The following is a 17,210-nucleotide window of genomic DNA, read 5'->3' on the forward strand; positions in this document are numbered from 1 at the left end:
GTTCCTTTTCATAGAATTTTGCTATTCAAATAATAAATTGATATTCGAAACGTGTTAAAAGTACAAAAGTTTATTCAGTTTAAAGTCAAAATTATTAACATTAACAATTAAAGATGCATATTACCATTTTGTGAACACATTCAGAAAATCCTCAGACTACACAATAACTCTTCATAAGGCCTCTTTGAACACATTCAAATAAGGCTTTTTCTGGTGTGCAAAGGCCATGCTTCAAAATACCTTTTGCATAGATGTACAATTCCTAAGAAAGTAAGCAAGTTGAGCAGTACCAAAGTAAGACATAAAACAATGGCTAACTGAAGAACTTAAGGGTGTACTGGAGTCTCTTCCTCCCTTTTGCAAACAAATTGGACAATCATCACTGTAAATGCACGCAGTAAGGCATTAATTAATTCAAAAGAAAAGGATGCAAAAATCAGGGAATTCAATCAGCACAACCAAACCCACCACTTTCCGTTTTTGTAAATAAAAGGACAACGTATGAAAGGAAACAAAACTCCCATTATCAAAATAACCCTTTGATCTATATGGTTTGTTCTTTCAGAAGCAGCATATTGTTGTGCGTTGTATTCGAGAAGAGAATAGAAAAATAATAAATACATTTACATTTCTTAAACAAAACAAAAAATCCACCACCACATTTCCGCTGCTTACAACAGCAGGTTAAATACTTGTCACCATTTCTTTGTGTCATACAATGTACCACAAACTCCTGTACCAAACAAACTAGTATTTAGGAACAGAGGCCAACAATTTGTTCTGATTTCACCAGAAGGTAGAGTGGATCAATCTCAGACACACCCCGAGGAAAAAATATTTCTGATGGAATCCTTCTTTGACGGGATCAGAGCAGGCCGAGGCAGTGGACTCCCTGCTAGTCACTCTTCAGGCTCGCTCCGTTCTTCTGCTCCCTCAACCGCCTCCGGTTCAGGTATCCGGTGCGCTGCACCCTGTTCATCGCGGCTCCCAGGAAGATCACAATGTTGATGGGCACCACCTTCGTTGTGATCCAACCCTACGAAGAACCACACAACAAACGCTCCATCGTAAACAGATATTACTATGCAGCTTTTGGGGATTCCCACTTTAAATGTTGAAGTGACTCTCTCAAATTTCAAATCAACTTGGTCATTTGCCCAAAGAGCCATATGAATGTGAGCAAACGGGGTGAGAGTATAATGTGTAACAAGCACTGTGCCAACCCTCTTGTTTAAATACAACTGGCAGGGAGGGATGGAGCTACGCAAAAGGGACTCAATTAGCTTTCTAATTCGTTTTTTACTGAAACTTCACAATAAAATGACAAGCAAGCCCCCCTCCCTCCCTACCTTCTGACCATCCCATTGCACTATATAATGATCCGACGCTACGTTCTTATGCAAGCTATGTTAAGGTTTAGTTGTGGTTCCATGTCCACGCAACGCAAGGGGGACACGGACCCATTACATCTTTGCAAACCCTCCCATGCGTCCACCGCAAGGCCTGACGTGTGGCTCCCAAAAATGATAACCTGGTGTCGAGGCGACGCACCAGTTAGGGCTGTGATTGGTCCGCTCACTAAAATCCGACGCAGAACCCAAAACAGGTCAACGACTGCGTCGAAGCGTGTGCGTGGTCATCGTGTTGCGTCGACGTGGAACCATAACTGAGTCTTTACGCCCGCTTTGTTCTTATACAAGCTATGTTAGGCTTTATGTCAACTATGTCCGCTACGTACTAATAAAAGCTATGTGTAGCTCCTTGAGTCTGAAGCATGAGCAGAGTGCTTACCATGACGGCGTGGGGGAAGTACCCGTTGGTCTGGCTCTGCAGGCCCACGGTGCTGAGCTCCGCAGCCACGTAGCGCTCGGGCGTGGGCTTGTCGAAGGTGGGCTTCTTGATGCGAGTCATCTTGGTGACCACAAAGAAGGGAAGCACACTCTGCAGGGAGGGGGGGGGAACAACGTGTTGGAAGGACAGACGTTAATAATGAACTGTGTTTGCGTAGCATCGTTAAAAATAATGGCATCAAAGTGATAACATTTTGATAAAAACAAACAAAAGGCATGAAACATTAACAAGACGAGGACACCTCTGATTAGATAACCCATCCCCAATTCCAACACAACATCATTCTTATTTCACACAACAACTTTTCTATTCAGGCAAAAAAAACAGGTGGTGAAGACAATGTAGTCTGGTAGATGGTAGTGGCCAAGTGTATGGGTTTCAACCTGCTTTGAACAGGTAGGACCTATTGACGCGCAGCCTATAAGCTTTAGAATGCACTGCTAAAATAATATCCCACAAGTCATTAAAGGCCCAATCCCATTTCTACCCCTTACCCTTACCCCTCCCCCTTGTTTTGAAGGGGTAAGGGGAAGGAGGGAGGGGTAAGTGGTAGAATTGGGATTGGGCCTAAGTATAAGCCATTAACACTTATTTCACCTGTAGCCACGTATCTGGGGCTTTGATTCAGTGATTGAGTAGCAGCCCACCTCTCCTTGCCGATATAAGTCACTCAAGTCTCCTCGAGTAGAGGCATAGATTATAAATACACATCGGTTCAAGCTTTAAATGACTCCCTCACAATGAAACAATTTAGATTGATAGATTTAAATAAGTTTCATAAAATCACAATATGAATTGGTTTTAGTTTAGGATATACTCATTATACATGAACTGGACCAAGCAGAGTTCAACAACTACAACAAGTCTTAATCAATCGATAAAACAAACACCTGGATGATGATGCCCTGGCGTCTGTACTCTTCCTGGAGACCCCGAGAAAAGAAGTCCACAAAGGCCTGGAGAACAAGAAAAACGTGGTGAGAAACAGCAGACAAGACACATCCCATCCCATGACAAACACACATCCCATAACATGACAGACACACATCCCATCCCATGAAAGACACACAACCCATTTTATGGGTTCAACTATGGTACTCTGTTAAGTGGGCACCGTGGCCACTGTTATCAGCAAACACACTTGATACATTCACAAATAACAATCTAATGCTTAAAGGTTGGACCCGATACTCTGGACCCGTGTTCTTCAACCTGAGGTACACGTCCCAACGGGATAATGAAGGTTGTACATGGTGATTTTTTTCTTGAAACAAGTATAGTATTATGTCTTGTTATTGTTTGTTTAAATTAGTGTTTGTCGATGAACACACATTGTCATGATCATTTCGTATAACGGGGAGCTAGCACTCTTTGCTTAGTGACTGCATGGGTCTTCATCCATTTGTTACCGTTTGCATACGATGTGGTCCATGAAAGGTCTTTTATGACAATTTGGTGGTGCACCTAAAGCCAAAGGTCTGGTACCATTGAACCACTGCTCCAGACACTATGATTAATGTCTGGAATAGTACGGCTCTAGTGATACTACAAGTGCCGACGGTGACCAAGCCCTTTGTATTTTGTGTGATGATAAAATAACAGTGGTGCCAGTGAAATGGGAGGACTTGGGGAGACTTGGTGGAGAACCTGAAGAATTTGGCCAAGACAACTGAAGGATGGAACATTTAGTTCCACACTTTATCACACTAGTTCGAAAGTCCAACCCAACAATAACAACATGATAGTTGCTCATGACAAGGCCTTTGAACAAGAAGGTAGCCGCCGCAATGTTGGGCTGGATAACGTAGGAAGGGAGCCCAGGGGTTCACACCCACCTTGGAGGCAGAATACACCGTGAGCAGAGGCACCGGGTACATGCCACTGGCCGAGGAGATGTTCAGAATGACACCTTTGGACCTGAGGAGGTAAATACAAAACATTTGGATGGAGCACAGTGGTAAATAGGGCTGCACAAATCATACTTAATACTACATACAACATTTACTACCTATTCTGTCTTTCAGAGCAGAAGCTACAATAATAATATTTTTTTGAGGGGGAGGGGGGGGGGGGGGGGCTTGATTGTACGAAGCACGCAAAATGAAATGGTGAATTTGAAAAATGTTCATTTTTTTTAATTGAAACTCAAAAATAAGTAAATGGTTCAATATGTTGGTGTAGGGAAGCACCAAACTAGGGTTACATCAGCGTTGCAAGTCCAATCTCTCCGAAACCTCAACGATGATAGGTCTACTCAATCAATACATAGCTGTAATATCTCCAGCCATATCTCTCCCTTAATACACCATATCAGACTCAATACACACGTCAGTTATTTAATAAAGTGCTTTGAAAAACAAAGTCTCAACGCCTCGGCGCGAGTACGTCGTACACAACAATGCGTGTGCACACAAACACAAAAGACAGAGTGGTGCTGGCGCTGGCACTGGCCGTGTGCGTTGCCATGGCAGCCTGTTGCTGCAGTGATGTAGCGGAGCGACGCTCCAGGCTCACACGGCATCCAATGTGCATGCAACGCTATTGGCCAGGAGGGTGGGTCACAATGAGGCAGCACAGCCAATCGGGTGGGAAGAGCACTTTGTGTGAATTGAAAGCTTGTCAGCATTGTGAACAAAGGAGCAGGAGGGGAAGATGGGTGGAGTGAGGGAAAAGCCTGGTTGTGTCTTTATTTTTTTGTTATTTGAAGTCCCCAATGAAAAGAGCTGGCAACCAGGAAGGCTCTTGGAAACTCAAATGGACCACGTTTTACTTTTTGGGCATGTTTGGTCGTGCCTCGATCTCTCATTAAATGCACGCATTGATACTCCACTGCAGTCGCACCGAAACCATACTGAGCCACTCACCTTTCAGCCATTCTGGGAAGCACGAGGCGCGTCATCTGTTAATACAGACAAAGGAAAGATTAACTTTGGTATGGAAGAACACATGCAGACAACGTTGAAGGAGAAATGACATAAAACACGAGGGACAAGGACACCTCAGAAGTGGGAGACACAGACGCAGACACAGACACAGACACAGACACAGACACAGACACAGACACAGACACAGACAAAGAAAGAGAGAGACAGAAAGAGAGGGAGTTGTGGGCAGAGAGTGCAGACAGCGTAGGTGTGGTCTCTCTATGCTTCGGGAACAACTGCCATTTCTATCGCGAAGCACGTTAAAGAAGGAAGACTTAATCCTCACAGAACACTGGTTTGAAACGGCACGAGCTACACATTGGGAAAAGACATAGGAGAGGAGAGAAACAGACTGCAGAAAGTATAGTGTGACGTGTGGTTGAGAAAAACAACTGACAAACCAAATGAACAGGGGTTGGGGTCTCACCTGGCACACTGAGGTTATATTGACGTTGATCATGTACGTGATGAACTGAAAAATAAACAGTGACAGTCAGACCGATTGTTTATTGGTCATGCCCACTAGTTGTATGCAAGAGTACAGTTATGGAGATTAAATAGCCATTTTCTGAGAACAATCAGGGCCAAATTGAGTACTCACATTGTCCAGATCAGGTATGTGAAGATAATACTCAGGGTATGAATAGGACACTCCGACATTGTTGACTGTGAAAAACAACAACAAAACATTCACCACTATTGGAAACTATTTCAAATGTTTAACTTGGCAACAGACTAGATGCAATTTGTACCACCAGGTGGCAGAAAGATGCAAAAAGAAAAACTAACTTCATAACCACACCTTGCAACCTGGATAGTACATCTTGCAAAATCAAATAAAAAAGGGACAAAGAGTCCCTGTAAGGTTCCGCTTAAGGAGCGAATATTGGTATTGCCTAAACCCAAAACAACCTACCTGATCAAACATGACAGCAACAGGCCAAAACAACACACATTCTGTGCGATTCAATTGTTTCAAACCCATCGAACACTTTTGATGCATTTTTCTAGGCTGTAATTTTCTTTGAGCTCTCATCTCTTATAGACTAAAGCTGCGATAATAAAATGGAGGGACAACTTTTTGATCTTAAAAAAAAAGTCACCAAGTCAAATCACGTGGCCAAGACCTTCGTAAGAATTTGGCCAAGACAACTGAAGGATGGAACATTTAGTTCCACACTTTATCACACTAGTTCGAAAGTCCAACCCAACAATAACAACATGATAGTTGCTCATGACAAGGCCTTTGAACAAACTTATTTTTCTTTTTGTTTGAGGTTGACAACAAAGTTTTACTTGAAGGTATTCCACTTGAGTCACAAAAAGAAAGGCACTGGGGTAGTCTGCGAGCCCCCTGTGCCATGGTAACGGCATGTTTCACAGAGGGTGTGGTGCACTGCAAAACCATATTCATGCATTCCTACGTTTCCACTGCCTCGGCCCGCAGGTGAGAGGAATAAGATGTAAAGTGTTGCGGCCAAATTGTACCTGTAGCAGGAATTCAACACTGGTACTAGCGAGCCTATCGACGCTCTTCCAATGTAAATGTGAATTTGTTTTCTTTTCACTTGCCACATTATCTCTGCTCCTTCATCATCTCATTGTTGGGTTTACGGTCAAATTGGGCCTAGCTTTAATGAACTCGAAAACAACGACAAAGATATCAACATTTAGATAAACCAAAAAGTCATGGTCGATTCTTTGTAGTTTTGTATTTGGAGCAGACAGAGAGCCGTACGACATAGCATATCATGCCAGTGGAATGTCCAGAACAAACGTAAACTGCAGCAGTTTGACAGAAAGGGCTTTGTCTGTGCTTAATGTGTACATGTTGTCTGTGCATAATGTGTGCACGTTGTCTGTGCTTAATGCGTGCACGTTGTCTGTGCTTAATGCATGCACGTTGTCTGTGCTTAATGCGTGCACGTTGTCTGTGCTTAATGCGTGCACGTTGTCTGTGCTTAATGCGTGCACGTTGTCTGTGCTTAATGTGTGCATGTTGTTGAATATGAAAGCAAGAGGAATGCAGTCCTTACCGAGTACACCGATCTCCAGTCCAGCTAGCCCTGCGTCGATCTTCTCATAAATGTCTGACCGGCCAAAATCCACTGCAATAGTCCTGGTCTCCACTTTAAATTGATGCTCTGAGAAAGAGCAACATTATATTAGAAATCATGTACATCGTCAAAACTATTTTATGAACTCTTTGCAATAAATATATTTTTCAGGATAACTTCATTAACATTGATTATGGTTGAAAACAGCCCAACAACAAGGTGTGTTACAACACTGCAATACCATATTCCAACAGGAGGAGGCACCTCATACCAAAAGATGAAGGAATCCCTTGGCTGGTCTTAAGAACAGTCAAAAGACTCTTTGGTCTTATGGGTGAAAATTAGGAAGAAAATGCCTCAGATGCAAAGTCAAGAATATTTATTTGTGTGTGTAAATGTAAATGGCCAGGAATACAGCTTTTAAAGGAAAGGGATGAATTAGGAAACGTAACAGACAAACAATGGATGCGCTTCGGAAACCTGCATCCCCATCTCCTTGGGCTATTTTTAGCCATTTAAAAACATCAAGATATCCGTCTAAAGTAGTGCATGGAGAGAGGCTGGCACCAGGGAGGGCTAACCTAAGGCTCGTGCCTCTCTGGTTCTGCGGGGCTAATTGTGAGGAGACAACGTTTGGCGTGCTACACCCTGCTCGTGACTACCTGCCCCCCCCACCACCCCACCCTCCCCCTCCTCTGGTGGATTTGAAGCACGACAGGGGGAAAATTACTCGATGGGAGAGATCCAGTGGGGAGAAAAATGAATACAAGAAGAACAAAAATGAAAGTCGTGAGGGGCATTATTTGAGATGGGAGGGGGGGATCCTCCATTATTTAGAGTCATAGCCCTTTTCTTATCCATGCTTTCTTACTGATCTGGTGTAACCTGATAAACCCAGTACCCAGTCTCTCTTGTCCCCCTCAGGTTCACTTTACGTTTAAATAGAACAACATGTTCAATTCCTTGAGATTTCAGAGGTTTGTTCAAATCCTGACTGGATGGGTTGAAACCTTATTGCCTCATCACTTTTTTGAAAGGCTGAAAGAAAACAAAGGCGACTTCCCTTCTGGGTTAAGGCAGAAAGGACTGTGCATTTTCAGACACAGACACACAGGCACACAGACACAGACACAGACAAACAGGTCTCTTACCGAGGGACTTCGCCACGTCGTCCAGCTTGTCCTGCGAGCGACTGATCAGCATCATGGAGAAACCTCGCCGGGCCAGCTGGAACAAAATAAACCACTTTTACCTCCTGACATCGCAGGGACAGAGCATCTTCAAGACTAGCCAGGCCCCATGGCTCAAACTCATGAGCAGGTCTCACGCATGGGGAGCTTATGGTGAACTTGATCTGCATGACCATTAACCGGGTGGCTCGAAGTTTAACTTTGTCAGGGGATGTTCAATATGTTTGGTACTCAACTCAAGAGTTTTGACCTACTGCTCAGAAGTCATTATCAAAAGACCTGACCTTGATTAAAGCACCACTATCTGGCTGATCGGAATCATTTTAGTTTGAGAAGCATTTCACGTTGAAGATCTATGAACGCGGACGCTTCTAGCCATAGAGAATCTGCAAACATAAATTTGACCCGTGAAAATCGAGGTCCGCCGCTGTGACCTCAACGTACGTGCTTGTGTGCGTTCGTGCGAGCGCGCGCACCCATGAGTCACGGCGTTCCCCGTGAAGGGTACGGACGTGAGGGCTGCCCCTCGGACGACTCACCTCTTCAGCGTAGGACTTTCCAATGCCATCGGTAGCCCCCGTCACCACTGGAAACAAAGACAAGCGCAGCAGATCAACACACGGTTCGGTCTCCCTATAGGATAACCCATACGATACAACATCAACCTCAACACTGGCTCCGGCCTACTCCTCGGAGGCGGTACCGGGGCCACACCCAACCAGGTCGGACCGCAGCTAGCGGCAATTCAAATGACAGAGATAATAACAAAGACCCCGTAGGATGACAGGGGCCACGCTGCAGTAAGGCTTTGGGAATGGCGGGTAAATAAACGGAAAGGTAAGTGGTATCAATAAATGTAAAGGAGGATGAAAAGACAGCCATCAAGCAGTTGTGCTGAATGCTTAAGCTAAGGTTATGTGAACAGACACACCAAACCAGGCGAATATATGCCGTGTCCGACATCACAAGTTGGCTTTTGACTCATGCCAAGTGTGCCTTTACACGCCTTACAGAGCAACGACAGGAGGCAAAACTGGAACAACTTTAGGTGGTGGCTGTGTTAGGCGATAGAACATACAGATAGAACATATAGGTCTAAGCCGAAGTGAGGTGGTTTTTTTTAAGCGCTCCCTCTACCTTGTGTAGAGGAGAAAATCTATTTTTAAACATTTATTGTCCCCCCCCCTCCGCCTCCTCCGCCAGAAAATGATGGAGGGAGAAAGAGGTCGAGAGAGAGGTCGAGAGAGAGAGCAAAAGATAGAGAGCTAGAGAGAAATAAATGAACAAGCAGGTGTGGGGGGGGGGGGGGGGGGGTGAAGAGAGGAGGCGAGTCAAGAGAACACAGGAAACAAAGAAGTTTGCGTGTGGGGCGGTGGTGGTGTGAAAGGGAGGGGGACATTTTAGAGGTTCACGCCCACACCAATCAGTCAGTTCAATCAATCAGTTCAATCAATCAGTTGTGCATCGTGAATACATATTCCCTATCACGCCGAATAGAGACACAGACATAGATGGAGACAGACACACACGCATACGGAGAGACGGAGACAGACCGAGAGAGAGGGAGAGAGAAAGAAAGAGAGGAGCGCTCGAGAGGTGGTTGCTGATGACGAACATGGAACAGAAGAGGAAGGGGAAGGGGGGGGGGGGGGAGCTGGGATCCTAGGGGCAGCTAAAAATAGAACGGGAATGAAGAGAGGGAACGAGAGAGCGGAGGGGGAAAGGAACGGTGGGGGGGAACAGAAAAGCAAGGGAGTGAATGAGAGTGCTGCGCAAAGTCAAATGAAAGAGAATGGAGGAGAAAAAGGGAGAAAGAGAACGAGACCCTTGTTATTTTTAAACCTGCTTCTCCCACGTATTAAGAATGAAAACCCCTCGGCAGGAAAGCCTCAATGGGCGTGCAGCCGCTACCAAACCAGACTACAGCCCGGCGCAGGGAGATACCGCCGCCACCGTCATGGGGGAGACATTCACCGCAATGTTGAATGATAGAACAAAGGCTGGATTTTCAGCTTTACATTCAAACAAGTGTCCGTTATTACCAGCACCTTATGAACGCAACAGTGAGCAAAAAAAAAGAAAAAAAAGAATGATAGTTGTGCACATGCTTGACACATGATCCCTGCGGAGTTGTCTTGGAATGCCGTGACGTTTAACACATTTTGTCGCCCATGTCCCAAAAACACATTCCCTGTGTACCTCAGCGCTAATGATCCATGATGCAAACCTCTGCACTGAGCACATTCCAGCCGCCGTTTAAGAACACACACACACGTTATCTGAACACTTTGTGAGAGAGTTGTATGCCTTCCTTGCATAAATATTACAGAAATAAAAGGTCGAAAAAGGAGGCAAGAAGGGCTATATTGCTGATCGATATGCAATGGTATAGAAGCCCAAGGACGGTTCCCTTGAATGTGAAGCATCAGATGGCATTTAGCATTCTCTATTGCAGTTGGTTCTGATGCGCTTCACGTCATTCTACAACAACTAAGACTTGATGCTTTAGGTCCGACTGCAGTGGAATTCTGAACTGTTATGGTGTTCATTTGATGGAAAGTAGTGTACGCTCCTTGGATAGAACCACCGCGACAATGCTTTTTTTGGGATCAGCAGCATGCATCTCTGGTACACCGATGCTGCCTCCAAAGCGCTCTGACTGGGGGCTCAAGTGTGCTGTGCCTTTGGTGTGCGTCACATCCAGAACTCTTGGCACAGCTCTTCTCTCCTCTGACCCTCCTCCTCCCTCCCTCCCCCCCCCCCCCCCCCCCTCCTCCTTCTCCTCCTCCTCCTCCTCCCATCCTCCCCCCGCCGCCACAGCAACAGAGCAGCCCCTGCCTGCTCACTATTCCACGGGTCTAAAAAAAGCCGGACGGGTAAAAATAGCAGTATGCCTGCACTGCCTCGTCCGTGCTGCCTGCCTGCTGCAGCAGCGGCGGCGGCGGCAGTAGCGCCTGACGACCAACACCAGCCCTCCATCACCGTCGCTGGGCACCACTGCACACTGGCCCTCCAGAGCCGGCTTACTGTGTATTGGAGACGCACAGCAGCTCTCTGCTGGACCGCATGTTCCGAGCCAAGCCGCTTGGCTCGGAACATGCGGTCCAGCAGAGAGCTGCTGTGCGTCTCCAATACACAGTAAGGGCAGGGGTGTGTGTGTGAAGCCGTGCTATTATACTGGGCAGAATGTTAACGCAAATAACCTCATTCCAAAAATGTCCATTTAATATGGGAGGAGGACATAAGGATGACCTTCATTAAAAGGCACCAAATTTTAATTTTTGCTACGACAAAAACGGCTCAAAAACCCAAAAGGGGGGGAGGGTGAAAGCTTGACAACAGCCCTCCCCTCAGATCCTCCAGGAGAAGATCCTCGGTCCTCGTATGCTCCCGTTGTAGCGTTATGTAATCTGTCGCACTCCTCGCTCACCCAGCAACCAACGGCCCCTCCCCCCCAACACACACACACACACACACACACACACACACACACACACACACACACACACACACACACACACACGATTAAAATCTACAAGTTCTTAGATGCTTTGATGGTTTACACTAGACAATGGTGGATGCAATGGTCCCAATAAGGCCATATTTGAAGAACTTTAGTAATAAGAGGTTTGATTGCCGTTGTTCCAGGACACCACGGTTTTCTTAATAATTAGAATTGGGAGAGGGAGAAAGGCTGAAGACTGTTACTAGGCAGAAAGGTGAATGAGGAGGAGAGGAACAGAAGTGTGTTTTAGAGCGAAGTGGTGGCAGAACCGGGAGATGGAGGGTTCTAGTAGGATGAAGGCTGGATCATTTCCGACGGTGTTGTTCACTGTTGAATAAAAAGGATTATAAAAAGGAAAAACATTCAAATTGGGAGGACTTAAGAACCAAATTATTATACGTTTATTTATTTAGGACAAAAGAGTTCGGAGGGGAGTGAATTCCTTCGGACCCAAACCCTGAAAATGTACAAAAGAATGAAAGAATGAAAAGCTGTAAGCAATGCACTCAGTGGCACTATACTGGGAGACACCTGCCGTACCTGGGTTTCTCCACCAGAGGGCTCATTCAACAAGAGGTAATGTCACTCGACTGCAAAGGAATCCCTCAGAAATCCCCGAAACTGCTCTGAATCCACTGCGGCTAACCTGCACTCCCAATTCCACCACAAATTCGAGCTGCATGCTTAGAACGATGGGGGTTTTGTTAGGTCATGAGACTTCAATGGCCTAACAAAACTAATAATAAAACATTCTGACAAGCAGGGGCGATTCTAGGTTCTGACTTTTGGGGGGGCTCAACCCCAGGAAGCCACAGGGGTATATGAAGTATATACAAATTCCTGATTTTTTTTTTAACAACCTTCATTTTCTTAGATACTATGCTGTTGTATGTAGCCAATAGCTGGCAGTGTCAGCTAAATAATGCAGTTCTGAACCACTAAAGTGAAAAAAGACTGTTTGGATGAAGTATTAATCAATGGATGTGAACTGTAATAACAAATTTGAGGTATATTAAATTTCCTTTGTGTAAATTTCACTCAAAAATGATCATATTTTCCTGAATATGTTACTGAAAGACATTGGTACAAAATGTACTGGATTAATAATATGAGAAACATACCACTATTTCGGGAGCACTAAATTATATCGCCTCACTTTCATGGACCCATACAATTTTATACATTTTAACAACATACATTTTTATAAAACTTCAACAAGTACAACATGTACTAGCCGAATACTCTGAGAAACAGACCACTATTTCGGGAGCACTAAACTATGTTGTCTCACTTTCAGGGACCCATACATTTTTATAAAACTTGCCAAAAAATCTTGTTGTTCTGATGCAAAGAAAAAGGGTGCTAATTTTCAATTTAAAAATGTCTGTTTGTCTGTCTGTGCGCGTGCGCATCCCTGTGACTGAGTCGGAGTGAGCAGAATCACGCCATGCGCAAAGTGATCAGACCTGCATAACTTGCCCCCCTCCCTCCGTCACTAAGCTTGTTCTAATCTTGCAACGGCCGGCGTCATTGTAAAACCATGACCGCGCGAGAGAGGGACGGGTTCGACTGGTTTCAGGGAGTGGCCTCACACCGTTAAGACACATGAACTGCTATGGAAGTTCAACTTTAGCCTGAACTCCAAATAGGGGCCTGTTTATCGTGTGTGGTCAGACTTACATAAAGGGTAGATAAGGTGCGGGCGCCCTTCCCACAATACAATGTCAGCTGCGACCACCTTTTGGAAGAGGGAGGGGGCGGGGCGGGTTGCTATGGTTTATCAATGGGCGATGAAGCGATGCGTTACCATGACTCACCTGCGTGGGCCAGTCACTGGAACCACGCAGCACAGGCTGTACTACGCATTCCGATGGGTTCTTTTGCGTCATATGTGTACTTTTTACACACACACACACACACACACACACACACACACACACACACACACACACACACACACACACACACACACACGGGGGGGGGGGGGGGGGGGGGGGGGGGGGGGGGAGTGGGTCAAGACCTGCCAGACCAATGCTTATGAGCCCTGTCTGTTCATCAAAAATATACGCTATGTATCTAAATATTTACCTGTTGGAAGCCTTCATTGAGTAAGGCTAGTTGCAATTGTTAAATACATTAATAACTTCCAACGCTTGTCCGTAGGTAAACGTAAAGAAGAAACGAAAAGGATGACGTGCACCACAACACGACTACATGGTTGCATTTAAAGTTGAATTGTGAGAAAAAAAAACACTCAGTGTCACATTCATAAGGCTTTGCCTAAATTGCGTAACATGTGTAATAGGCACCAATTTCAAATGTTTCCAGCCTATGGGCTTCAACGTATAAAACCAATGTTTCATCAACATTAACGACCAATGATAACATTGTAGACGTTTAGGGTATTGGAGTCTGGGGGTGAATGGAATATAGGTCTTTGTCCCACATCACGGGACTCCTTTGGTTCAGTTGAATGCTACTGGAGAAAACCTCAGCCTCAATAGGACTTCTGGAATTACGCATAGCCTGCGCAATTTGGGTTATGTTTCATCACCAATATGGGGCAAGGCAATGTCGTGCTACAACGTGGGGGAAGATGCACCCATCATGGCATGAAGAGGCGACGGCTAATTGGGCTACGAAGAGCCATTATCCCCTTTAGTTAGCCTACCTGCGCCTGTTACGCAACACTCCTTGAAACGAGACACAAAAGTGTCTCACAACGCAGTTTCCTCGCACATTGCCAATAAGTTGAAAGGGGGAAAATACAGCAATTAGGTTCACCACGTCGAATGAAGATCTCTTTTTTTCTGCTTTTTAAAAGTACGCCTCCTAAGCAGGATTTGCATTTCATGATAAAGCTTGCTGTGAACTCACCTGCCCATTTGCCAAGCTTAGGAGAAAGCAGCCCTCCATTTCCCAAAACCCAAATCCGGATCCCAGAGAGGAGTCTGTAGAGCAGCCACAGAGCCAAGGAGGCCACGGTGAACGCGCCGACCCACATCAGCGGCGTCTCGGCCCGTCGCAGCACGTCCTCAACGTTATCAGGCGACTGCATGCTAGCGTGTATAGTAGTAGCCTGTTCTAGACACCTCGGCTCCTAGATAAATATGCTCTGGAATTGCCAAGCTGCACGGTGTTAAGAGTGGTCCCTTTTATATGGATGTTCTTCTTCTTGTAGCATCACACAAATACATAAACACCCCCAACTCCCTCAACACTTGTCTAGCCTGATTTTTAAAGCGCGCCGCCCACCACCTGCTCTATAGACTCCCGGCGAACCCTCCTTCGTACCACATTGGCTACGGAACCTGTCCATCATCTCACGTGTCCAGCCGTTGGGCGCATTTGCATGTCAATCAAAGAAGACACGGATTCCCATTCATGAAATAGGGCGGGTCAAAGGAGACGAGGATGAGCTTCGATTGGGTAAACATTGGGGCTGCTCGCTACCGGGAGTGTGTCATTGGTGTTGGCTGGAACAGGTATTTCAGCTTGAGCGATAGTATTACGACCACCCCCCCCTCCCCTCGAAACCCACCCATTCGGAGGAAAAAAAGCTGCCCACTCCACTTTATGAATGAAAGGATGTTCCCATTGGACGTCTCTTCCGAGAGGGACCCTCCCTTTCATCATCTATGGGAACGAGACAGAAATGGCTAAAGAAATAGTCGGGGCGTCACACTGCTATCCAGATATGACTCATGTGTCTATCTGAGGTCTGCTTCGCCCCACCATTCGTCCCGCAACGACTGAATGTGGTTGCGTATACCCACTAGATAAACCCGTTGGTGCGCCCTGGATTCAGTGTAGAAGACGGAGCAGGCACGAAATCTGCCCATAAAACGACAAGATCCATAATCCACCTGGCTAGGCTGGTGGTATTCTCGCGATACTATTCCAAAACCCTGCATCCCTGTTCCAAAACATTCAGGTGTATTTCATGAAAAAATATATGCACCAAGGCAAGGATTTTGCTATTTGCCATCGATTTATTTTGAATAAGCCTACATTTACATTCCAGGACAGTCGAATATGTTTGATGTTTTTCTAGCTCTGATATAGCTGTCGTCACAAAGTGTGTCACCATTCGTCTTTTCTACAATGGTGCGCTTCGCCTCTCCCAAACACTTGGTTGCTAGGTTGTGTTTTTTTATCGACGTCCCAGAGCCAAGACAACCCGAGACTAAACATGACATACAAATCAAACAGAGCTTTTTGATTGAAAGCAAATCCTGACATGTGTTCAGCACAGGTTGAAAACTATAAGAACACATTCATATCATACCAATGAAAATACAGTTCATCAAATTCCTCAACAAAAGTTGATGACCAGAATTAACATCATAAGACTTATTTTTCTTATGTTGCGTTGAGACTAAAGTCCTGATCACTTTCAGACACATACACACTGACACACATCGATTGTCATGTACCCAAGCTCACCAGCTTTTTTGGCGTATAGGACGACTATTCAATAAAAGACACAATTTATCTCAAGTATATTTATAAAATCCATCATCAACAAATATTTGACATACGAAGCCATGTATAACCAGGATGTCCTTACCACCCAAAAAACAGCACAAAATAGAGTTGCGTGGCGCGTAAAAATATATACTATTTCTGAACGTTTGCATCCCTTGTCCACACAGTGAGGTCTTGCGTGAGTCTCCCAGTCAACAGCTGTAAAAGAAAAAACAATAGAGAAAACATTATTTAATTTAGTCTGTTAACTGCAAATACGAACTAAACCCACGGGTGGATTGTGTGAAGTAGCCATAACAAGACACGGAAAGGGGATTGAAAACAAGTATTTTCAATGATAATCTTGTGCTTCACCTCGGCCTGGTTTTGAAGCCTTTGAAAAGCAAACATCTCGTACGGCGATTGCGAATGGAAAGCACTTGTTTCACGCCTTGTTCCAACTATCCCCTTGCTCTGTTCTCAAAGAGATGTGTGGTGTAAAGACCAGAGTAACAGGTCACAATTCCTATGGTTGGACCTTGTTAATGCAACACACACTTTTCAACGAACTTTCTAATATTTTCTAAGCACAATTTTAAGATTCACTGTACAATTCATATGTAGGCCTCATGAATTATTATGTCCTACCTGCATTTGAACCGGAGAAAATAATGTAGCTTTGTTTTGTACATTTACATAAAAGTGGACGATACGTTTGGACGTCCCGTTAACATTTCAGCACCACAGCTCTGGACAGAGACACTGAGCCGGGCTTCAGTCTGTCGTGTTCCTGCCTCTAAAATATCCAATGTCACTTTCAAATAGCAATTTTCTACTCAGAGTAAGAATGATTACAGCATCTTACGAACAGTATATCTATAACATCTCCAGTAAAATCAGAATTAACATTGCCATTCAAATTGGGACTCACAATATAGTCCGCATACTATTGTAGTTTGTGACAATGGCTAGGAAATGTAGTTTACTGTGCAAATTATAATATTAATAATATAATATTGTTGGATTTATTAATATAAAATAAATCCAACAACGTACTTTCTCTCAACAGTACAAACCCAACCCGTCTACAAACCAGCATTAATATTTCCCCAAAATGTTTGCCAAGGTAATGATATTGCAATTTCCAAATAATTCAATCCAAACCTTTTCTAGGTAAAGCAGCAAAAACTGTGTACTAAAAATGAACATGTTAAAA

General features: G+C 44.7%; 1 protein-coding gene and 1 long non-coding RNA gene across 2 annotated transcripts in view; both read right to left on the minus strand.

The window, feature by feature from the left end:
* Positions 1 to 54: 54 nt before the first annotated feature.
* hsd17b12a (hydroxysteroid (17-beta) dehydrogenase 12a) lies at positions 55 to 14,774 on the minus strand. Its single transcript, XM_030366556.1, has 11 exons — positions 14,405 to 14,774; positions 8,562 to 8,608; positions 7,984 to 8,059; positions 6,812 to 6,919; positions 5,377 to 5,441; positions 5,203 to 5,247; positions 4,716 to 4,750; positions 3,687 to 3,768; positions 2,742 to 2,807; positions 1,792 to 1,941; positions 55 to 1,036 (listed from the first exon to the last, which is right to left on the minus strand). The coding sequence occupies exons 1-11, from the start codon at positions 14,583 to 14,585 to the stop codon at positions 896 to 898; spliced, it is 996 nt and encodes a 331-aa protein (XP_030222416.1). The 5' UTR covers positions 14,586 to 14,774; the 3' UTR covers positions 55 to 895.
* A 1,243-nt stretch (positions 14,775 to 16,017) lies between these two features.
* Positions 16,018 to 17,210, minus strand: part of LOC115551067 (uncharacterized) — a 24,748-nt gene continuing 23,555 nt past the window's right edge. Inside the window, exon 5 of the long non-coding RNA XR_003977973.1 lies at positions 16,018 to 16,213. This is a non-coding gene — a long non-coding RNA (uncharacterized LOC115551067). The remainder of the gene's footprint in view (positions 16,214 to 17,210) is intronic.

Source organism: Gadus morhua, chromosome 9 (assembly GCF_902167405.1).
Source record: "Gadus morhua chromosome 9, gadMor3.0, whole genome shotgun sequence".
NCBI classification, from domain to species: domain Eukaryota; kingdom Metazoa; phylum Chordata; class Actinopteri; order Gadiformes; family Gadidae; genus Gadus; species Gadus morhua.

What these genes read in the sequence shown, in the direction of transcription:
- hsd17b12a (XM_030366556.1), bottom strand. Translation starts at nt 14,585, where the DNA reads ATGCAGTCGCCTGATAACGTTGAGGACGTGCTGCGACGGGCCGAGACG. An exon ending in ACTGGAGATCGGTGTACTCG is followed by an intron (nt 5,442 to 6,811) that starts GTAAGGACTGCA and finishes TGTTTTTCACAG; the next exon opens with TCAACAATGTCGGAGTGTCC. An exon ending in CTTCCCAGAATGGCTGAAAG is followed by an intron (nt 3,769 to 4,715) that starts GTGAGTGGCTCA and finishes TTACCTCCTCAG; the next exon opens with GTCCAAAGGTGTCATTCTGA.